Below are 24,225 nucleotides of genomic sequence, written 5' to 3'. Positions count from 1 at the left end.
CAGAAGCGGCTTAGTCATGCTGGCCACATGACCCGGAAGCTGTACGCCGGCTCCCTCGGCCAATAAAGTGAGATGAGCACCGCAACCCCACAGTCGGCCACGACTGGACCTAATGGTCAGGGGTCCCTGTACCTTTACCCCATCTGTGCCACAATCACTATCTCCGTTTCCTGATCCTGAAAGCTCCTGCTGAACTGGACCAAGAACACACAGTCCCAGTCACCCAAGAGTGTCTGGGATAATCTCAGTTCTAGCATTACTCTTTCACAAGACATATCTCCCAAAACAGAGTTTCTCTCACTTCTCATTACCCAAATACAATTGCACCCAGAGAAAAAATGATTTTTTAAAAAATATGGCAAATTAATGGCGGGGGTGTGTGTTGGCTTTTTGGCTGCGTAGAACAGGAAAAACAGAAGCAAAGGGTCTGACTTGCACTTGGCTACAACGTGTCATATATAAACAAAGCTCACTTCAACTTTATTTCACAGTCACTGCCAGTCAAAGGAATGAATAAGCTTTCGCTTTCAATAGCTAGCAAACATTACACACTCTTATACACTGGCTTCCCAAACAGTCATGCTGTTTTGCTAATGTTAATAGAGGCTTGCACTTAAAAGCAGGCAGCGATCTTAGGATCCCTTGCATTGTATGTGGAGACGCAGATGTCTGAAACCAAATGGCAACTTGAAGAAGAGTTTGGGGGCTGAGCATCCAAGCCCCACCCCAATATTCCTGTGTGCTCCATGCAGGATCCCTCACTGAGTTATCAGGGGTCCTGATCATGAGGAGCCTTCTAAATGTGTTTAGCTGAATACATTTTGAATCCCCCTTAAGCCTTTGCTACTCAGCCCAGGTAGATCAGGAGTGAAGTGGGGAATAGCCAGCTCTCCCAGAGACACTGCAGGTGGTGCGTGCAGACTTGCGGTCCCTGTTCAGGTTGCCATTATTGATTGTTGCACATGAGTGCTAAAAGCCTTTCACAGTTATCTGCACTTAGCAAAGGAGATGCTGGAACAGTAAATCTTAACAGCAGCTTGCATATCACATGAGACTTCCAGCAAGAAGGCCTTCACTTTCATGAAATGTTTTGAATGCCTAGCAAATAGTTCCACATTCCCCAGCTGCTGGGATGCTCTGGAAGCCACAGATACGGAGCCCCAATAAAGCTTTCATAGCAGGAATCTGCTAGCAATGAGTGACAATGGAGGATTAAAGTGCTGTAGCAATTATCTTACATTTTGGGCCACAATAAAGTATTGCACAACCATCAAGGACTGACCTGTTTCAGGGCAGGAGCGACTCCAAATGATTTTGGTGGCACTTTCCTCTGTCTGGAAAGTGTCAGGCAAACAAATTACAAAAATTAGCAAAGGCCAGCGGTATTCTGCTCTTCAAAAAAAAGCAAGCTACCCAAGCATTCAAAACTCTTTGCCAAATACAGAATTTGTATTTATTGCTCTCGCACGAAAGCTGAAGGAAGTTCACGATACCAAATCTTGGAGCATAGATTTTTATTCCAATGTCTGCTTTAAACTACCGGTACTTCTATGTGACAAATGAGTTCCAATCCTCTAAGAAGGATAGGACCTGTATATGGGTTAAGTGATAATATCGCCATGCCAACACCAATGAAACCAAGTAGCACCACAGGGAAAAAATAAAGGGCATTTCATATCATATGCTATTTAGAATGCAGCTTATTAATGACTTGAGGATATGTCTGGTTGACATGGATAGACTCCAGAGAACAACTGTAAGCAGAAGTCTTGGGAATAAAAGTCCCAGGTGTGAGAATTTTAATCCAAACTGAAATGTTCCTCATTATTCGACAGTTGATCTGTAAAAATAACTGAATCTTAAGATGGCCCCTTTAATTAGCTTCATGGTATTATGCCAACTCCAGTGTCTTAATTTATAATATGATACACTGTCCATTTTTGTTTTGATAATCTTGACATTGCTGTTTCGTTGCATTTTTCAAATTGATTTTACAAAGTTACCATTAGAATGTTATATTGTTAGGGGGAAGGGAAAGGTAGGATATAAATTATCATCATCATCAGTGCTATTTTTCCGGAAAAAAGAGGTGCAGGAACTCACCATGAACGCCTCCCTCGTTCTCTTAAGAATGGCAATTGTGCCCACCTAAGAGGTTCTGGAACGGAGTTCCAGCCAGTGCCAGCCGGGGGGAAAAAGTCCTGGTCTTCAAAAATAAACAAGTTTTCATTTTTGGAAGGGGGAAAAAAAGAGAGCAAATTTTTCACTTCACACAGCTGTAGCATTTGATAAGGTATGGACACTGTCTGCTGAAGGCTTATGGCATGTCTAAAGCTACTAATGTAGCCGAAAACAGTGCACAAGGAATACTTGCAAAAACAGTGAAAGAGGCAGTGTGCCTCAGGGAAAGTTTTTCATAGAAGGGCCATGATATCTATAATTGTTCTCATTCAACGGAAAACTTTCCCTGAAGCACACTACCTCTTTCACTGTTTTGTAAGAATTCCTTGTGCACTGTTTTCGGCTATATTAATAGCTTTAGACATGCCATAAGCCTTCAGCAGACAGTGTTCATACCTTATCAAATGCTGCAGCTGTGTGAAGTGAAAATTTTGCTCTCTCCCCCCCCCCCAAATAAAATGAAAGCTGATATTCTCAGAGGGACACTACATTCTGCAAATTCCATTTTGCGTGGGATGGGAACACAAGAACTGCCTTGCTGGGTAAGACCAAGGGCTGATATAGTCCAGCATTCTGTCTCCAACATAGCCTAGGAAGATACTTCTGCAGGGTTGTAAGCAGGGCATTAAAGGGATGGTCATTCTCTGCTTGTCCTGGATACCCTGTGCTCAGATATGCACGGCCTCTGAACATGAGAGACTTCGCCCTTAGCTGTAATAGGCAACAGCTATGGATGGATAGATAGATAGGCCTATTCTCCTTGCCTACTGCTTGCTCTAAGCTACACTACATCAACATATCTTGTGCCAGGGAGTTCCATCATTTGTCTAACCATGTGCTATGTAGAAAAAGTACTTCTCTGTCCTGAACCTACAGGCAATCAACTTTATGGGGTGAACCCCAACTTGGGACACGGGTGGCGCTGTGGGTAAAACCTCAGTGCCTAGGACTTGCCTATCGTATGGTCGGCGGTTCGAATCCCTGCGGCGGGGTGAGCTCCCGTCTTTCGGTCCCAGCTCCTGCCCACCTAGCAGTTCGAAAGCACCCCTAAGTGCAAGTAGATAAATAGGTACCGCTTTATAGCGGGAAGGTAAACGGCGTTTCCGTGTGCTGCGCTGGTGCTGGCTCGCCAGAGCAGCTTCGTCACACTGGCCACGTGACCTGGAAGAGTCTCCGGACAGCGCTGGCTCCCAGCCTCTTAAGTGAGATGAGCGCACAACCCTAGAGTTGGACACGACTGGCCCGTACGGGCAGGGGTACCTTTACCTTTATGGATGGATAGATAGATAGGCCTATTCTCCTTGCCTACTGCTTGCTCTAAGCTGCACTTCATCAACATATCTTGTGCCAGGGAGTTCCATCATTTGTCTAACCATGTGCTATGCAGAAAAAGTACTTCTCTGTCCTGAACCTACAGGCAATCGACTTTATAGGGTGAACCCCAACTTCTAGTGCACAGGAATGCTTACAATACACCAAATACAACGTAGTACCTTGTATATGTAATGCCTGCTCCCTAACAGCCATTCCATCAGGCTGCAGAAGAGGGAGGGGTGAGAAGCAGAGATTTTTCATCGGCTCTGCTGAGTCACCAGCTGCCTTTGGTTCTTCTTCTCCCTCATCTATCACCTAGCAATAGTCGTTCCATCAGACTACCTGAACTGTTTCCATCTAAATTAGTCATCCTTAGAACTTCAGAACTAGTGACTCAGTTTGCTTTTTCCTCCCTCTGAACCCCTTGTTCTTTTTGTGTCATGCCTTTTAAATCGTAACTCCAAGGCCAGGGATGATCTTGTTTTCTTTTTATTGATTTGCAAGCTTTTCAGCTGACGAGCAAGGTAAAAAAAATACATGCTAACTAAATAAAAAACCTATTACCTTCATCACCATAAATCTGCATTGTTGTCCGAGCCCTACTCCATATAATGCTTGCTGTGTCACTGCCTATAACGTGGCAGCCTCTATACAACTTAAAACATATAAGCAGTAAGGGGATGAGAACTGGATTCAATGCTACAAGGCAAAAAGCAGCAGAAATGCAAAAATCTAAAGAAACAATAACAATCCGATCAGGTCTTATAGCAATGAAATAGAAGTGAGCTTTCCTACAATACCTAGAAAAGATGGAACAGATATTCATAAAGCACCACATAATAGGAATTAACTTCCAGTGTTGGCAACTAATGTGGTACAATTGATAGTTCGAGGTATTTGGAAGTGCCTGCTCCAGAGACAGCTGAGCAGGGTGGAAAGGCTGGGTGGAGTAAAGGGTTAACATGTGCGATTCTGTCTCTCTCTGTTGATTCTTTGTGGTTCTGGAATGTAACCCTGACAGTGTTCCAGAGGAGTAATGGGGCCTTTGGCTCTAAAAGGGTTCTCCATGCCTGGGCATACAACATTATAATATTAGAACACATTTATGATGACTCATGCATGACAGGTACACCATGTAGCCAGCCTCAAGGGCTTCCTCCAGACAATTGCACTAAGCAACACCACTGATGTATAACATTCATGGATCACTCTGTCCTCCATCCTTTTGGAGCGGAATATATTCCTCTCCAACTTGCAAAACACAGATTTAGTAAAGCCCCACACTCTGGCCAGACGGTATAAGCAGCCAAGCCTGTCAAAGATGTCAAGCTCATCACTCTGATTCGCCTCCTCTTCCTTTGGAATAACTGTTACAACATGCCCTTTCCTATGCTTATGTGCTTTGGAGCGTATTTCAAGTTTCCACAACGAGATGACGCTGTGACTTTCCACAATGCTGGATTGCCGTTTGTGTATCCTTCCACCCACTTTTAGATCTCTAGACTGCTTCCCTATTGAAACAAAGCGGTGTGCAACACAAACATTTGAGCTCAACAGGTTTCCCTTTCATGCAAATAGCCCCAGGTTAAATCCTTTGCATCTCCAAGGAGGGGTCAGGAATATCCCCTGTCTGAAACCCTGTGGAAAGTCACTGCCAGCCAGTGTAGACAATGCTAAACTTGAAGGGCCAATGGACTGATTCAGCATAAGACAGCCTTCTGTGCCTTCTTCTCCATTTCAACAAAATGAGAATAACTACAGTCGATGCTACAGGACTCTTATGCAGACAGTAACGTAGGAGCTGCATACCAGTTTGTATACGAGTAGGGTTGGGCTGAGCAACTTCAGAGGTGGCTACGAAATACTAGACTGATTTAATCATGTATTGTCTCTCACAGTACAGCAGCAAAAATGGCATCTTCTTCAGGGCTTGAGGATATCAAGCTAAAGTTGGGGGAAGGGAGATCAACCATACATCGCCTTTTATCCGAGATACTTGCCTAGCTAAGACACTTGGTGCTGTGGAAAACAAAATAGCTTTAGGTGATACTGTGTTGAAATGTCAACACAAGGTCTTCCCCACAGAGAACATCCAGGAGTTAGTATAGACAACCGGATGTTCCTGAAAGGTTCCTTAATCAGGCAGTGTACGGCCTCAGAAAAAGGTCAGAGCGAGCCTTCTGTTGACTGAGCACTTAAGTGTACATCCCAGAAAGGTATTTTCCTAATGCATATCACCACCTCTCCTGTGTAGGTAGTAGCCTAGCCCAAAGTAGCATAACAAACAAATTTTCCTCCAGGGTTAGAATGGAGAGCAGTGTGATTTCCAAAGTTTTAGTAGACTAAAAGATCTCACAGAATAAAATAAAATATAAACACATTTTGACAAAAGAGTTGTTAAAAGGCTGGCAACAAACTTCCGAGCCACAAGCCGGAAACTGATAAAAAATAGGTTGCTGCTTTGTGAATGTTGTTCATGCTGCCATGTCTTCAACCTTTCAGGATCAAGATGCACGAAGTTAGTTGAAGCAGATACTTAACTAGATTACAAGCAGACCGTGATGGTAAGGTTTCAAGTTACATAAAGGCCCTTTCAGGACAGAAGTGCTGTATTAAATATATGTATGTTCCCTTTGGAAATAACACAAACGCAAATAAGACATGTTTGCAACTTCAGAACTATTGGGAATGCACAAGGTCCCTGGAGGGGGCAGAATATATTGTAAGGTTGGGGTCAGTTTGGTCATTCAAGGTAGCAGAATTACATGGAATTAATAGGCTGCATTTGGGCTGCCAGGTTTGAACTACTGAAACATCGTTTGCTGTCAATTGTATACAGAAAATCTAACATTAAGAGAGCTCATAAAGTGTGTGTGTGTGCATGCATATGCCAATAAATATATGCCCACACTTGCATTCCGACTGTCATGGGAGAGGCCCACAGGATTGCATTTCCACATACAGGTAACTTGCCTCATATGCGGGGGTTATGCTCTCAGGGTGCTGCATATACGCAAAAATGTGTATACTCAAACCACCCCCTGGAGGACACAAAACTGTCTCCACATGAGCAGTCCTACCTTTCGGAGCTGGCACATTGAATGGGTCTTACCAGCAGCAGCCCAAGTAAGGCAGAGAGCTTATCAAAAGCTCTTTCCAGGCCAGGAAAACCCTGAACAAAGAGAACTTTTAAGCTCTTCACCTTCCATACATTCGATTTCTGTGATTTCAACTGGCTAGCCGTGAACCATGTACAACTGAAATAACACATTAAACATGCTTAAGTTGCAAGTTACCTGTATTCAGATACTCACTCCCTTATACATTTTCAATGGGCAGGAGCAAGGTCAAGATGCCCATGAATTCTTTATTTCATGAATGAGTCCTGCTGCTCTTTTGACTAATCAGGAAGCTGAAGAGGATGATAGATGAGTTGGATTAATCTAGTGAAACCTTGTTATTGAACAAAGGAACCCTGCAAACCAGCTTACTTCCTAGTGTTAACTTGCCCCTGCCCCGTGTCTCCTTACCAACAATCTCTCTGCCATCCCATGCACCATAAGGGGGGGGGGTCCCACTCTAAGGACAAAATAGTCAAGGTACAAGACTAATAAGGATACGGGTGGCTCTGTGGTCTAAACCACTGAGCCTCTTGGACTTGCCAATCAGAAGGTTGGGGGTTCGAATCCCTGTGACAGGGTGAGCTCCCGTTGCTCTGTCCCAGCTCCTGCCAACCTAGCAGTTTGAAAGCACGCCAAAAAGTGCAAGTAGATAAACAGGTACCGCTCCGGCGGGAAGGCAAATGGTGTTTCCATGTGCTGCTCTGGTTTCGGTGTTCCGTTGCGCCAGAAGTGGCTTAGTCACGCTGGCCACATGACCTGGAAAAACTGTCTGCGGACAAACACCAGCTCCCTCAGCCTGTAAAGTGAGATGAGCACCGCAACCCCAGAGTGTCTGCGACTGGACTTAACTGTCAGGGGTCCTTTACCTTTACCATTCTACTAGACTAATCTTCCTTGCCCAGAATATAAGGGTGAGAAATCCTACCTTCTGACACTGGTAAAAAGATAGCCTTCTTCTTGCTGTTGTTCAAGTACTGGCAGTTAGTCTTTGTTGTTTATCAGAAAAATATCAGATAATCAGCCAGTCTTGCACAATGTGGCTGGGCCAATAATTAAAGCATGAAAAAAGGAAGAGAGATGAACACCTTAATGCTGCTATAACCACAAATTCCCACACACAAAAGTTATTGTGCCACAATGCATTTCTGAAATTATCCCAACACTTGACAAGATCAAGGGGGTTCAGGGGAATCTTTCCTCAATATTTGGAGAAATCTCACATAGCATGTATTCATATTTTACAATAAGCACATATTAGGCAATTTACTACCCAACAACTGCAGCTAAGCTAAGAGGTAAATTACAGTAAAATTAGTTGCAACAAAAACAAGTATTGTGGCCCCTTAATAATTAACAAACATATTTTGTTATGAGCTGTCACATACTGAAGTCTGCTCTAACAAAGTGGGCTTTAGCCCATGAAATCTTGCACCACAATACAGTTGTTGGTCTTTAACCTAGGAGGTCATAAGCCTAACAATTATTGCCATTTGCTCCTTTGCAACACACCAACACTAAGCTATTTTCCACTGATACAGTTTATATCTATTTTATTTAAGAAACTATATCCTGCTTTTTCACCATCTAGGTCCCAAAGTGGCTTACAACAATAAAATATACAAGATACAAAAATTTAAAGCATAACTTAAACTACCGGAAGTTAAAAATCTAAAATCTTTTTTAAAACAAAGAAAAACATCTAAGAAGCATTCAGGGTGCAATGGCCTCTTGAAATAAAAATCTTGGCTAGGTATATGAAACTCAGCAGAGACGGTCCCTGTCTAACTTCTTGTAGGAGGGAGTTCCACAACACTGAAGGCCAAATTGCTCATTTATACGATTCATGCTTCTGACCCATAGGAAACCATTAACACTGCTCTCCCCAAGGATCTCAGCGATTGACTTGGGGTGTGAAGGGTGACGTAATCCTTAAGGTATCCTGTGTAAAAGTTATTCAGGGCTTTGTACACTAGTAGTAGAATCTTGAACCTGGCTCCGTAGTGGATGGGAAAGTAGTATGGGCCTTTTAACATTGGTATCATGTATGCCTGTCACTAGACTAGGCGCAGCATTCTGCACTACTTGAAGCTTCTGGACCAGCAGAGGCTACCAAGGGCAGCACCATATGGAGCACACTGCAGTAGTCCAGTCTTGAGGTTACCAATGCATGAACTACAGTAGTCAGGTTATCCCTGTTCAGGAATGGCCACAGGTAACGTACCTGTCAGTGCTGATAAAAGTCACTCCTAGCCACAGGGGCCACCTGAGCCTCAATTGACAATTATCAAGAAACTTGATGAAGACCATTCCTGGAGGACCCACTCTGCACTGACATATAGCAGCTGGCCTTGACCCTAGAATTCTGGGTACAGTGGGTAGATTTAAAAATCACAATGTTGACATGAATGATTTTTAGACTACAGAGGGGGGTGTCCATGTTGAGCTTTAATTTTTTTATGCTGGTGGATGGGAGTATTTTTTGGTTTATTGTTAAGGTGTTGCCAATGTTTTCCATCACTGTTATGGGAAGTGAGTGGTTTTAGTTTTTTCCTTTTTCCAAAATGTTGTATGGAATATGAATGTGTTATAGGATTCTCCCACCTTTTCTATGATATAATGTATTTATGTGTTTTTTGGCGTGCTCTGGTCCATGGGGTCACGAAGAGTTGGACACGACTAAACAACAACAACGTTTTTTTTAAAATGTAATTCACTTGGGGACTGTTTGGGTGACAAGCAACTACTAAGTTTAAATAATAATAACAACAACAATAATAATAATTTATGAACAACCTGCTCATCTTATGCATGTCTAGATGGGCACAAGTATGATTTAATATGAAGACAGAAGTGCCTGGCGTGCTCTGGTCCATGGGGTCACGAAGAGTCGGACACGACTAAACAACAACAACATGATTTAATATAGTTAAATGATAGGTTTGCTAAAATATTGTAATAGAATCCTTACAATCAACAGACTACCATATATTTGCTAAGCTTGTGGATGTTGCCCTTGAACACATTTGAAGATGAAGACATTAGTTCGGTTAGGTAAATGTGTCAAAAACATTATCTTCTCGCTTTCAGATACTTCTTGAAGTCTGTATGGAACTTCTCTTATAGTCAAACAATTTTCAGGTTATGAGTGGCTATGACTTCTGTGCAAACAGCTAAGTCAGACAGAGGGAGCATGGTACTTGCTTTGTCTTTTACTTGGGAATAAAAGCATGAAGCATTCCTGATTAATAACAGCTGAAGGGGTCTTAGCAATGAAACAGAAGAGTCTGGCAAGCTAGCAAGTTTGGCTTTTTAAGAAGATGACAAATAATGATTTTTTCCTAATCATCTGGGACAAGTGTTAACAGCTGAAGCTCTCTCAGCTCTAACAAATGCCCTGAACTATTTTCCCCACTGTGAGATGACTTTCTGCCCTCATCTTAGGTTGGAAATCCATATGGAATTCAATTATGGGCAGCTGGACACTTGGACTCAGAGGCCCACAAGAATCTGAAAACCATCAGGACGGGTGCAAAAAAATGCATCCCCACCAACACCCCGTTTCCCGTCAACAACTGCAGTCACTGTTGTGGGATTCATATGAAACTAATTTGATCATACTGAAGTAAGTGTCCTGTGTGTGCTGGGGAGATTTAAATGGAAGGTGCGTGTGTCTTTTTAAATGAAAATCCTATTTTTGAAAATTCAAACAATAGGGAGTTTTTTTATTTCAGAAGTAATTAATTATAGTTGTCTCTCCTATATAAACAAACATGTTAAAGTATCTTAAAATATCTTAAAACCTAATTATGGCCATCTATCAAACAGAGTTAATGAAAGGTTTGTGTACAAAATAACACTGGGTGAAACTATTTCAGTTATAATGCTAAGCATTATAAATGACACAAGGGAAGCATGCCTTGAATTTATTATTGCTGATTTCCTCCTGGACCCAGAGTCTAGCAAGCCGTCACTGGTACTAGGATCCAAAAGATGCCATCTTGTATACTGCCAGGATCATCCACAGAGCCCATATGGGTGATCATGTACTCCTAATTAAACCCTTCAACTTCCTGAGTTCTGCAATATGTTCAGTTCTCATGTTATGAATATTTATGAGCCTACTAACCAAATGCCATGGACATTTCTCTCAATCACATTAATAAACACTATTTTGCTCAATAGCTAATAGCCCTTATGGTCTCAATACTTCAAAGTGAAATTCTGTGCAATATTTTTTCAGAAGTTCCACTTTCTTCAGTGGGGCTTCATTCCAAATAAATATACTCTTACTTAGCCATCAAGTAAGAGATGTTGTTTAATATTCTTGAATTTGTAAAGAGAGTGCCAGAGAGAAATGTGTCTCTTGACTCAGCTATGCATAAAGGCTCTATTTAATTAAAAGCTAATACATTTAAATTATTATAGTAACCAGTTAGTAAGCATGCCTGTGCAAATTTACAGGAATTTCAAAATAAGAAACTGCATTTAAATCAATCATTTTAATTTGTTCTTTTTCCTTAACAATTCAAACAATTTAAATCACCTTTGTTTAAATCAAACCACTCTGAGTGCATGGTGGTCTCTGTCATACCGCAAGAAGCCCTGGTGCCCATTGCCCTCTGGCACCTCTGGATGTACCCTCAAGATGAGGTGTTACCACCCTGTTCTGGTTCCTTTCCCCCACCAAACTCTGTTTCCATTTTCCAGATTTCCCGCACAACATAATGATGAACACACCTAATGGAAACATCAGTTGTGTGACTTCTTAGCATGAAGATGTGGGTTATCTCATTTCACTCTTAGCAGAATGAAACTTGATGGAATAAGCCAAACACACGAAATATTAAGGGAAGGCAAAAGTAAAAGTAAAGTGATCATAAGCACCAGAACAGAAACAGATCGAAAAGTGAGTGAACAACTTATTCCTCTTTAAGAGGATTCCCTTCCATAAAGGGCAGAGGAGACGCCCATCACCTGCAGAGGCAAGCTATTGAGAAACCTGCTGGTAATCTCTCTTATTGTCTGACACTTGCTTTGCTCAGAACTTACCACTCTTGGTTTATCCAGGGTTTGCAGGAAGGCTGGGCTCTGGTCCAAGGATCTCTCGGGATCGCTGGAGATGTCTTCCTCAGACTCTTCCCAGGATGAGGAAAAGCCTGTGGAAGAGGCTGAGGAGGAAGACAACTTCCTGACAGGCATGTTCTTTCGGGGGTTTCCTCCTGCCTCTTCCTCCTCCTGAGCACCCAGGTCAGTCACTATGACAGCAGGGATGCTGCTTCCTCCTCCGCAGCAACTCTCAGCTTCCATCAGGGGCTTTCCCTGCTCCTGCTGCTCTAGGGCAGCCGAGGTCCCAGGCAGAGGCTGCTGCCCCCCAGGATGCTGCTGCTCTTGCAGCCCAGCTCCGTTAGCTTCAGCCATAATGTCTGGGGAAGGTTCGGGTGCCGGCGGCAGCTTCTTCGCTGAGCACTCCACAACTAGCAAGCTGCTGCTGCTGCTGCTGCTACCCTCCTCGCCGTCAGTCTTGGCAACACAAGGCGGGTCTCCTGCCGGGAGCGGCTCTCCAAGGGGCTTCTCCGTCGCGTCGGAGCCCTGCCCTCCACGAAAGCCGCTCCTCCCCTGCGCGCCTTCTAAGAAATCTGGAGCCTTGGAGGACCCGCTCACCTTGGGCGGCCCCCGGGCACGCCGCGCGTCGTCTTCCAGGAGCTGCCTCCCGCTGCCCGTCACCCCTTGACATCTCCTCGCGCTCACCACGTCTCTGGAGTCCTGACATTCAGAGGAGCCGCTTCTCTTCTCCAAGTCCTGCCCCCCACCAGACCCCGGCCTCCTCTCCTCCTGCGTCCTGGAAGCCCCATTCGCCCTGTCCATCGCGCCCCGAGTGTGCGCCTTTGGCGAGGGGTCCCCTTTCTCCCTCCCCTCGGAGACGCGCGCCGGAGGCGACTTGCTCTCCAACTCTTTGGACTCCTGCGCTCCAGTTCTCCCGCCGCCCATCACCTCCTTCTCCTCCCGGCGCTGTGCTCTAAGAAGGGGCCCGTTCTCCGTCTCCATCGCGCCTTGCGCAGCCGGAGAGCCCGTCTCTCTCTTCTCCGCCTCCTGCTCCGGCGTCCTCCTCCTGTTCTCTAGCCGGGCCAGGGGGCTCTCCGGCCCCTCGACGGTCGCCTCCTCCTCCTCCTCCTGCCGCTGCTTCGACCCCGCCTCCGGTGCGCGTCCAAGCACTTGCGCGCCCCGAGCCGGGCTGGGCGAAGGCGACCTCCTCCTCCTGCCCGCGCCGGGACTCTTGAGGAGGAAGGCGCCCGCGGAGCTCTGCGCCTGGATGTGCGCCTCGAAGAGCCCCACTTTCTGAGTCACTTGCACGTTCTGCCGCTGCAGGAGCCGCGCCGTTCTGCGCGCCTCTTCCAAGCCGGGCGAAGGCGAGCGGCCAGGGGGGCTCGCCCAGCTGGGGCTGCTAAGCCGGCGGCGGGGCCCGCGGGGCGCAGTCTCCTCCTCGCCCCCTGCCTGCAGCAGCAGCGGCTCCGCCGGCGGGAACAGGAAAGCTGGAGTGGCGGCAGCAGGAGCGCTGGAGCGCCCGGGCAGCGGGCAGTAGCTGCTGTGCCTCTCGGTTCCCGGGACCAGAGCAGGCAGCACCTGCCTGCGCGTCACAGGCGGTGTCTTGCTCCTGCCGCCTCCGCAGCCGCCCTTCTCCTCGTCTTCCTCGCCGCTCTTCATGACCACTAGGCTGTTGAGCGTATAGCAGGACACGGCCATAGTAAAGGGTCCGCTTCTTCCTCCTCCTCCTCCGCCACCTTCTCCTCCTCCCAGGTCAGCCTCTGCCGAGCAGCCCACGTCCCCTCAGGGCCGGCGGTGGCGGCGGCAGTAGTAGTGGCGGCTGCAGCATCGCCCAGGGAGCAGCCGAAGAAGCGCAGAGGCGGTGTGCTGGCCCCGGCCCGCCGCTCCATAAACAACTGAGGAGAGAGGGAGAGAGAAGAGGGACAGTGAGCGCGGGAAAACCGAGGCGTCTTTAGCCGCGCGCCCTGATTGGCCGCGACATCCGCGGCTCGGCCAATGGCGGCGAAGCTCGCGGATCATGGGCCGGGCTGGCGGCCGTGAGGGAGTAGCTGCGGCTCAGGCTCTCCTCTTAAAACTATGGAGAGCGTTTAAATGCCCGCACCGCAAACCAGAACTCAATTTAATGTGCCTTTCCACAGACAGCGGAGATATCAAACGGAACCTTATTTCAAATCCGGCTGGGGAAAAAACAAAAAACCCTCAGCGGCGAACAACAGACCCATTATTAACCACCCACCGCCTCAGTGTTTAATGACACTGTATTTAATGTAAGGCGGAGAGGGGAAACCCATGAACATACCGTACTGTGGTCAAATCCAGCATTTCATCCATTAAACCCAATATTAAACCGTACCTACGGATACCATACTAGTCCAAAATCATAGCCCCTCTGATTTCAGTGCCATGGCACAGCCTCGGGGATATACAGTATAAATAATGGAATGGAATAGAATGTAAAGGAAAGGAAGCACTTATATCGGCTGGATGAGTAACTTTCCCTAAAGTAAGCAGTCACAGGCATATTGAGAAGTGAGATCTGCGGACACGAGTGCCTCTGGACCAGGCAGTACACAGAATAAAATCAAGATATAAAATCACAAAATACATAATAAAAAAATAAAAAACAACCCTCCCCACAGAGCAGGGCAGTCCAGGGAGGATGCTATTGGAAGAGATCAAAAAGATTGGGGCACAGTGAGGAGCCATAGGCAAATCTCCTTATTAGCCCCCAGATCTTAACTCTGACATTAAAGTTTGGGCAAATAAAAGTCTTAGACTTGGAGGCAAAAGTTGTGGGGGAATGTGTAATGGGCAGCCCTAGATGTAGGACTGAGAGACTGTGGTGGGGATGCCAAGAGACTCACAAATCTAATGGGCCTAATCATGGACGTAGTCAGGATTTATGTTAGGAGGGCAGGATTTATAAGGGGGGGGGACCAAGCTACCTGTGACACAATTGGTCAGTTAGTTAAGCATTTTTTTTTTATTTACTTGATTGGGGGCAGCTGCTCATGGCCATGGGGCTAATCGTGTGAAGGCCTACTTGAAGTGGAAAATTGAACTGTAAAGACAAAAAGCATGACAAGACTGAGGGAAGGAGAGCTACTGACATGTCTCTTTGGATGTGAGCTATCCTACTTCACACCATTCCTTTATTTTATACCGTACTACCTTACACTGTACCTGTGCACACTGTCAGTTGCTATATACCTTGGCATATGCTTTGAATTTGTGGGCAACTTGCTGAAACCTAGGCAGAGTTACTTCATGTATAAATGACCTACCCAAGGTTGCAGTCTTAGGAACTTTTGTGAGAATAAGCACCAACTGAATTTACTGGGATTTATTTATGAGTAAATATGCATAGGGTCACACAATACACAGTTACTTCCTCCTATACCAGAGTTGGTACAGGTGCATATATTATTATGTATGGGTGTACTGTTGTGTTTGTAACTTATAATGCCACTAAATCTTTGGGCATAGAAACACTTACAGCTTTTAAGTCTTTTACGCATCTGTGTGGTTTGCTCTAGTCCCGATTCAGCAATGCTAAGTTGTGTGATGCAGACCTTTATTGTGTGCATTTAATGTCTTTTACATTGTGACTACCTCTGTGAATTCAGCTGCCCATTTATTTATTTTACAAAATTTGTATGCTGCTTAACTGTAAATAAAACTTCTAAGAGGCAATTTTATGTGCCTGGCTGCATGAATAAGCATTTGGTTTTTGCATCTGTCTACTTACAAGGTCTCATAAGACACAAATTTCAGATGAGCAGTTATCAAACCATGCTACTATGCACCACTGCACCTAAGCACATTTGTAATTGCTACATAGCTTTGCTCAGTAGTTTACTATTCTGAATTTGTGAGATGCTGGACAGCATGCTGAAACCTGAGTGAAGTTACTTCATGGATGGAATCTAGTCTTACACACTTTTCTGAGAATAAACCCCACTGAATTTCATGGAAATCACTCTTTAGTAAATATGCATAGGGTTTGGCTGCAAATGCAGTTACCAGAATCCCATACCAGTGTCACTTGGCCAAATGCCTCTATCCCTACATTAAAGGAAAAGATGTGACTATTATTACTGATGCCTATATATTTCAATAAGCACATGCAATTAAAGTATTCTAGGGCAGTGTTGCTGTGTGCATCAATTTTTGTGATGCCTGTTCAAGATAATCTAAAGCAGAATAGTTACTCCTTGATGCACTTCCTTTTGTATTTAAAAACAAAGCAGCTAAAGAATCATTAAGATGGTGGAATTTCTCTCATCTTTCAGTGCAAACCTTTGAAGATTGTTATGATGCTAGTGGTTATCAGTAAAAAGAACATCTTATCCCTGTGTGGTGTTACGCTATAGGCTTCTGGTCCCTGAACATATATGTCCCACCCTGTAAATAGTCAAGAGTTAATGTTATCAACAGCGAGCCTTGTATCACCTTAAAGATCAACACATTTATTGTGGCACAACCTTTAGTGGTTCAAGTGCCCTGCATCAAATGCATGAAAGTGTTAGCCTTGGTGGGCACTGTATATTTCCACCCTCTGAAGGCACAACCTAGAGAGAACTATGAACTAGATTGGCCATGGTTTTAAAAAGCAGCCATCGGCAAATATAAGCTGAATTGTGGTGATAGAATAATATTTAATCCTATCCCTTTGCATTGTTTTCCCAGTTCCTCACCAATACCTGTATGCTTTGCCACATGGTGCTAGTAACAGCTGGAGAAGCAATTTTAATCAGGAAAATTGCACAGGCGAAAGGGCTCACATCCTCTCCCTCATCACTGAGGTCCAGATCGGAATTCCTTTCCCCCACCCCACAGCTATTAATAGCGTTTTTTAAAAATGTAGGAGTTCCTATTCATAGATCTCCTTTGCCTTGTCTAGTTTAGTCCCAAGAGCAACACTTTACGTAACTGATTAAGTGGAGTCTTCCCCAAAACCCACAATAAATTTGTTCATTTCAAGTGCCACAAAACTCTGGAAATTGCAACAATATTATGATTGTTATTAATTAATCAATCAATTAATTGAATTTCTACACTGCCTTTCATTCAAGGATCACAGGGCGGATTAAAATATAAAACACAGAAATACACACCATCATAACAAACAAAAACAATACCTCCCTCCCCAGTTTAAAAGGCCATAGATTGTTCAATTAACCAAAGGCTTAGGAGAAGAGGAATGTTTTTGCCTGGCACTTCAATATATGTAACGCAGGCACCAGGAAGGCCTATTGTCACAGAGGAAGCACACAAAGAAGGGCCGCATATGGTGAGAGCAGGGTCCGGATCAGTTCAGATGTCAAGAGGTGGCTCTAAACATATTGCAGTCCTGAGCCATTTAAGGAGTTGTAGGTCAAAGCCAGCACTTTGAATTGGGCCTGGAAACTAAGTCAGTCACTTCAACTGGACCACTTTTGGTGTTACATGCTTAAACTAGAGATTTTCAACTTTTTTGAGTCCACGGCTCTCTTGACCAACTATGTTCTTTCTGTGGCACCCTTGTGGGGCTGAGGAGCCAGATTATGTCACCCCTTGTTTGCAGAGCTGGCGGCCTCTCACCCTTTATCGAATACCCTCCCTTGTGGAGTGTTCACTTAGCCTCCTTTCCTTGGGAGTCCTCTGTGCAGTCGCTGCTGCTGCCCCTGGTCTCTTAGCTGCCTCCCCCACCCCAAAGAGAAATGCCTCTTCATACTGCCACACAGGGGCCTAGGACTTGTCTGTCCATTCCCAACAGCAAGGGCTGGCGGACTGGCTGGCTGGGCTGCTTGCTTGCTTACTCTGAGGCCGTCTCAGCTCCCGGCAACCAGCACTCCCTGACGAGCCCCAGAGGCACCAATTTGCCAGGGCTGCTGCAACCAACAGTTGTACAAGTATTTGGGAGGCAGAGATCATAGAATCATAGAATCATAGAGTTGGAAGAGACCACAAGGGCCATCGAGTCCAACCCCCTGCCAAGCAGGAAACACCATCAGAGCACTCCTGACATTTGATTGTCAAGCCTCTGCTTAAAGACCTCCAAAGAAGGAGACTCCACCACACTCCTTGGCAGCAAAGGAGGGAAGGAAGGAAAGAGGGAAAGAGCCAGTGTTGTCCGCGGCATCCCTGATTATCATTCAAGGCACTGCCGGATTCCACAGCACCGCTAGCTTAAACCATCTTGTCCCAGTGAGCAACCTGGCTGCTGAATTTTAAGTATTCACACTATTTTTTAACACTCCGTAACTGCAAATCATAATGACATAAGAAGGGCCCTGAAGGATCAGTCAAACGCCCACTTAGTCCAGCATTCTGTTCTCATCCTGGCCAGCCAGATGCCAAAGGAAATCTCACAAGCTGGACCTTTCTGCCAGAGCACTCCCCCCACTTATGATTCCTTGCATTCTAACTCCACCCTCACAAGGAAGGCAAAGCCCATGTTGTTGCTACAAGATTTCTAAGGTTAAAAGTGGGTTGTTCAAGTCCCCCAAATATCACAACTAAACTAGATATGGACTCCTAAAGCCGAGCGCCACGTTTAGTATTAGCAGCACTGCTTTTGTGAGCACAATTAATTGCTTTACTAAACCCACTGTGCATAGCTACACATATTAGCATGAGTTTGTTCTTAGGATTGTGTAACCCTCTGGACCAAGGCTATGCTTATGTTCCCTGTTTTGTTCTTGACATTGCTATGCACATATGCTACCTCTCCCCCTCCCCTTGTTGCCTATGGCTTCTCAGAACACTGCAAATGACATGCCTTGTGGCTCTGCTTTTATACATAATGTATGCATATTTGCAATTCTGCTTTTAAGCACTTTTCTTGCAATTCCACATTTCTGAGCAGCTCCATGTAAAACGACGCTTGTATAGCAAAATAAAACCCACAGCTGTGGACCTGAATGCACCCCTGTGGGGACTCCCTGTGCATCTGTGTGTTTACATATACCTTACTTTGCAGAATTCTTGCATACACTGTTTTTGTACAAGCAGTACTGCAAATACCTCTGGGGACTCGGTTAAGTACAAGGCTCACTTTTCTCCAGTGTTGCATGGGGGGGGGGGCAGGAGTCAACCGTGGCGTACTAGCTGGCTCTCTGTGCTACCTGAACGGCTCATTAAAATTACAGCTCCCTTTTATGGAAACTCTGAGTGCGTCCAAATGCCGAAGGAGAGGAAAGGAGGCGATGTGCATTAGATATTGGGTAAACATGCTGGACGTGGCCATGTGTGTTTATGCGCAGTCTAAACCCCGTGATGGATGCCTTACCGTCACGCTACACAGGGCAAACAAATGTTGGCGATGTCTGCCCGAACAAACAAACAAACAAAGGTGAGTAACTGCAGATCAGCATCGGAACGCCCTCCACCCCCATCGCAGATTTAACTCCGTTGGCTGAACCGCCTCTCATCGTAACGGATACAATTCGCTTCTATGGAAGTCTCCGCAGGACTTTTGGGGGTTTTGTACTCCAAGCGGATCTTGCCCTCAAAAGGCAGCTTGTCCCCCTGCCAAAGGAACCTGCAAGGACTCGGAGCCCCATTGCCAGTTGAGCAGAGCGCAGTTCGGCAACCTCTTGAGAAATAGCCATTGTGAAATGTGTGCGCCGTTGCCCGCCCGCGCACCCAGCCTAAAAATCTCTTCTGCTCCGGCAGGGTCTGGAAAGGAGCGATCCCCTCGGCCGAGCTGGGGGGGGGGGGGTGGTGTCGGTATGCACAGAGCGAAATAGGAGAGGTTGGCCTTACCTGTTCCGCAGAGAGAGAGGCTGTTGCACCTTTAGTTCACATCTCCTAGCATCAAGGCGCGTAGACTTCCAAACACCCCAGAAATTATTTCCAGCAGTCAGATCGCAGCTTTTTTCGGCGTCCGTTCACTGCCCCTCCTCTCTCTCCCCGCAGCCGAGCTGCAAAAGAGCGACTGAATGGTTCGGTCGGCAGAATCGAGAACTTTTGTTTTGTTGGCCGATCTGCCGCCGTGCTCAGCGCTCGACTTTTGCAACACCGCCCTTGTCATTGGCTGCTTCTTCAACGTTTGTTGAATGTGCGGGAGAGAGAGAGAGGGAGGGAGGGAGGGAGAGTAGGGAGGGGAGGGGGTCGGAAAGCAGGAAGGAAGTTGTGAGCCTGTCTGGGGTTGAACTCAGCGGAACAAGTTTCTTTTCATTTTTTTTCTCTCTCTCTGGTGCTTGGCAGGACCGATGGAGGGAAACACTTAAAAAAAAAAGTTTCCATTGTTAACTAGCTCAGAACAAAATCTGCTCCAGCCGTTGTGGGTTAAAGATACAGCATCCGTTTTTCCACCCCTCGCTCGCTCTTACTATGTATAACTTGCTGCAGCTATTTAAAAACCTTTTCAGCTCCTTTGGGCAGAACGAGATCCCAAGCTGCGGCTGCTGCAGCTTTGCAGCCGGGGTCTCCATTCAAAGCCACCCGCCAGGCAATAATAATGCAATGTGCCCACGTAGGAGCGCGCATGCATGCAGGAACAGCAGTTGCTTCCCCCCACCAAACCCTCCCTGGAGCCCGTTTCCTTTTTCAGTCCTAATTTCGTGCAGGGAGGTGCGGCCTTGACTTTGCTCGCTGAAAAGGGGAAACGGTCCTTTGGGAATGTGCTCTGGCAAGATTAACCCCAGTCTTGAGGCCTGAAGCATATTTTTATACACAGGACCAGACCAAGCATAAGAAGAGTCCTGCTGCATCTGGCCAAGGGCCCATCTAAGTCCAGCATCCTGACTGGGAGTGGCTGCCGAGACCATATGAAACCAGTCCTGAAAGACCTACATTGGCTCCCAGTAGGTTTCCAAGCACAATTCAAAGTGTTGGTGCTGACCTTTAAAGCCCTAAATGGCCTTGGCCCTATATACCTAAAGGAGCATCTCCACCCCCATCGTTCAGCCCGGACACTGAAGTCCAGCTCCGAGGGCCTTCTACCGGTTCCCTCACTTCGAAAAGTGAGGTTACAGGGAATCAAGCAGAGGGTCTTGTCAGTAGTGGCACCCACCCTGTAGAACGCCCTCCCATCAGATGTCAAGGAAATAAACAACTATCTGACTTTTAGAAGACACCTGAAAGCTGCCCTGTTTAGGGAATTTTTTAATGTTTGATGTTTTATTGTGTTTTTAATATTCTGTGGAAGCTGCCCAGAATGGCTGGGGAAATCCAGGCAGATGGGCAGGGTATAAATAAATTATTATTATTATTATTATTACTACTACTATTCTCACCATTGTCAGCCCAAAACCAGGACCTGAGCACAACAGCACTCTCCGCACCTGTGATTCCCAGAGACACTGGTATTCAAAAGCATACTGCCTCCAAAAGTGTAGATACAGCATAGCCATATTGAGTAGTTGCCACAGATAGCCTTATCCTCCATTAATTTGCCTAACGCTCTTTTAGAGTCATTCAAGTTAGTGGCCATCTTGACTTCTTCTGGCAGCAAACTCTCTAGTTTAACTATGCACTGTGAGAAGCAGCCATGTGCACAGGTGTTGCCAAAGGGAGAGCCAGGGGTGCAAATATCCCATCAAGTCTAGTTGCTTCTTAAACCCCCACCCCAGCCGCCCATTGCTGGACCCCCACAGTGACATGAAGAAAATAAGGTTTTCACCAACACATGACCATTGAATTAATAACGGGAGATTGAAATAAGGCTGCAATCATAAGCACACCTAAAAATCAACTCTGTCACAACCAAGACTCCTTTTTTCAGCCGGAACTTGCCGGAACTCAGTTCCAGCACCACTCAGGTGGGTTTCGGCACCTCTTAGGTAGGCGCCATTGCCATTCTAAGAGAATGAGGGAGGTGTTCATGGTGAGTTCCAGCATCTCTTTTTCTAGAATTAATAGCACTGGTCACAACCAATAGGGTGTACAGTACTTCTAAGGAAATATTTATAGGATGGGAACATCAATGTATGTTCTCATTCAGAAATCTAACATGTAAGATATGTTGCCCTGGTCTCCCTACATTGCTTTTTCTGGTGCTACAACTGCCTTTGAGTAACACCTCTACAGTACTTTGCTGCTACAGGAGAAATGTGAGTCAGACCATCTACCTTTTGGCTCCTCTTTTCCTGGAACCATGTCCTCTAAGTTCTGGTACTGGTGTTTGCTTGTTTCCTCTTCCCTCCTCATACCTTTTCCCTTTTGTATTGTGTCTTTTAGATTGTAAGTCTTAGGTCAGTGTAATTTTTAAATTTTTGTACAATAGAGTATGGAAGTTGTCTTGCAACAGCTTTTGAGCACAGCTGAAGGATGCCAAATAACATGCTTTAGTTATTAATACAAACTTATTCGGTTGTATCTCGCAGCCCTACAGACATTTGACTCTTCTGCATTATTCCTGTCAATTCATTTTAATGTTATCCTTTTTTAAAAGGATGCAAATAGGAAGCATATCAAATTATGCTATTGACAACATGGGCATAGCCAAGAGGGGCATGGGGGCAGCTGCCCCCCCCCCCGCAGTCCAGTAAAACAATAGAAATACTTAACTAACCGACCAATTACATCGGTTCTGCCCCCCCAACAAAAGTCTGCTCCCCCAAAAAGTCATCCCCCCACCAAAAAATAATAATCCTGGCTACACCCATGATTGACAACTAGATGTATACAATTTATTATGGGGACTCCATTTCTATTGTCTGCACTGGATACCAAAAAATCTTGAGATTACTCTACTTAGTCTGCAATCCTAAACACCCTTACCTGGAAGCAAGTCCCACAGGATATGCATAAGATTCTGTTGTTGTTTGGTAAAATTTCTGCTGAAATTTTGTCTTCATTCAGGATCAACTCATTTGTTGTCACCGATCTGAAAGACTATAAGCAGTCTGAGGTCTCAGGGTCATGCATTTGATAAAGAGGACTGCAGCCTATGAAAGCTAATTCCCCAAAATATGAATTGCTACATCACTCATTGTTGCTGCTATGTCTATCTAACATGACTTTTCTTCTGAAATATGATGCACTACTGATACCAAGCCACTGTTTGGGGACCAGTAATTTCAGAATTGCTTTGAACCCATAGTACATTGTGGTTTTATTTTTATTTATTGAATTTCTATACCACCCTTTATCTGAGGATCACAGGTTGGTTTATAGTATAATTTAACGGAAACACTTAAATAATGCCCTTCAACTCAAAGTTTCCAACGTAATTTACATTTACAATAGGCCATAAAATGCTGTAAAACAGCTTGCAGCCGTAAAAGACAGCGCTCAAGAATCACAGCAGTCACAATCACAACACTCTTTTTTTAAAAAAACCCAGAATTTATAAATGACAGCATGAAAAAATAAATATGTTGTACAGAAACACAAAGCTCAAAGGAATCAACATCCTCCCAATTCGTTTTAATCTTGTCTTCAGTGCAGACTCCAAGATGGATGGCTGAAATTATAGCAAATTAGGTTTCTTTTGCTTCCGTTGGGCAGATGTAGGGGAAAAGTAATGTAGGAGACTGGGTAAGAAGGAGGGTACAAGGAGAATAAGCATTAGGACAAGGAAGGAATAAAGTGGGGGTGAGGTTTCTTACTCATTTTATTTTTATACTAGAAGAACTAGTGTGAGTAGTTACAGCGTCCAGTTAAGACACGATAGAACATGGTTCGGGTCCTCAATTCAGCCATAGAGTTGTCCTCATTCCAGTCCCCATCCCTTAATCTATAATTTACCTCACAAAACAGCTGTGGAGATAGCAGAGTCAGGGGAGAACCTTGTGTGCTTTAAACTCATTGGAGGAAGGCTGTGTTAAAAATATAAAAATAAACATATAGGTTTCTTAATTGCATCCTGTTGCTTTGTTCCCATTTTTGGTTCCTCTCCTTTTTCATGTGCCCTTTGATCGGCGGAGCCCTTAACAGTACATAACCTAAAGACAGCACATTATACTGGAAACATGAAAACAGGAAGTGCAAATCACTCACACTTGCTCTGTCACTGCTTTTTTGTAACATCCAAAGCTGTCATCCCACACCCATGGAACAAAGTCTGCGCTCAAGCATTTTGAAGAATAACTGTGAGAGCTTCTTGTTTAGGCTTGGCTGGGGTCAAGTACATAGCATTTTTCTACTTTAATTACTGCTTTGTCTATTTTAAAGGTTATTGGCTGGCTAGCAAGGGTGCTTGCCTAAATTACTAAAGTCTTAGGGAATGTGGTATGTTTTACCTAAATGTCAGCACTTAAGGGACCAGTCACATTAACGCAGCACATCTGATCTCTGCATTGCCAAGTTCAAACTCACAGTAATGTATTGCTCCTTGACATGGCTGACATTTTCCTAGTGATATGAGGCCACAGCAAAAGAAATGGTCACTGCCATTAGGGATGGAAGAATGTGTCAATTTCGGTTTCTCTTAGAGTCTCATTCTTCCAATCTTACATTCAGTTCTCCCATTTCTGCAGCAATTGGCATTTTTTTAAAGAATTCCAAGGAAGATTTTTTTGTGTTGTTTTCACTAAGATGTGTGTGTGTGTGTGTGTGTGTGTGTGTGTGTGTGTTGTGCAAATTTCACATGAATAAATGCCTTAACTATGCATATTGTCTAGCTGAAGAACTG

General features: G+C 45.0%; 1 protein-coding gene across 1 annotated transcript in view; it reads right to left on the bottom strand.

The window, feature by feature from the left end:
* The window catches only part of ITPKB (inositol-trisphosphate 3-kinase B), an 82,363-nt gene extending 62,017 nt beyond the window's left edge, over positions 1-20,346 (bottom strand). The window contains exons 1-2 of the mRNA XM_083496051.1: positions 19,410-20,346; positions 11,667-13,555 (exon numbers count right to left, since the gene is read on the bottom strand). Of these exons, the coding sequence (XP_083352177.1) occupies positions 11,667-13,358 (1,692 nt within the window). The 5' untranslated portion in view covers positions 13,359-13,555; positions 19,410-20,346. The remainder of the gene's footprint in view (positions 1-11,666; positions 13,556-19,409) is intronic.
* Between the last annotated feature and the right edge of the window lie 3,879 nt (positions 20,347-24,225).

This window comes from Podarcis liolepis (genome assembly GCF_965112155.1).
Source record: "Podarcis liolepis genome assembly, chromosome: 3".
Lineage (NCBI taxonomy): Eukaryota > Metazoa > Chordata > Lepidosauria > Squamata > Lacertidae > Podarcis > Podarcis liolepis.
Note: the sequence above shows the minus strand (reverse complement) of the source record. Positions and strands in the feature narration are given on the sequence as shown.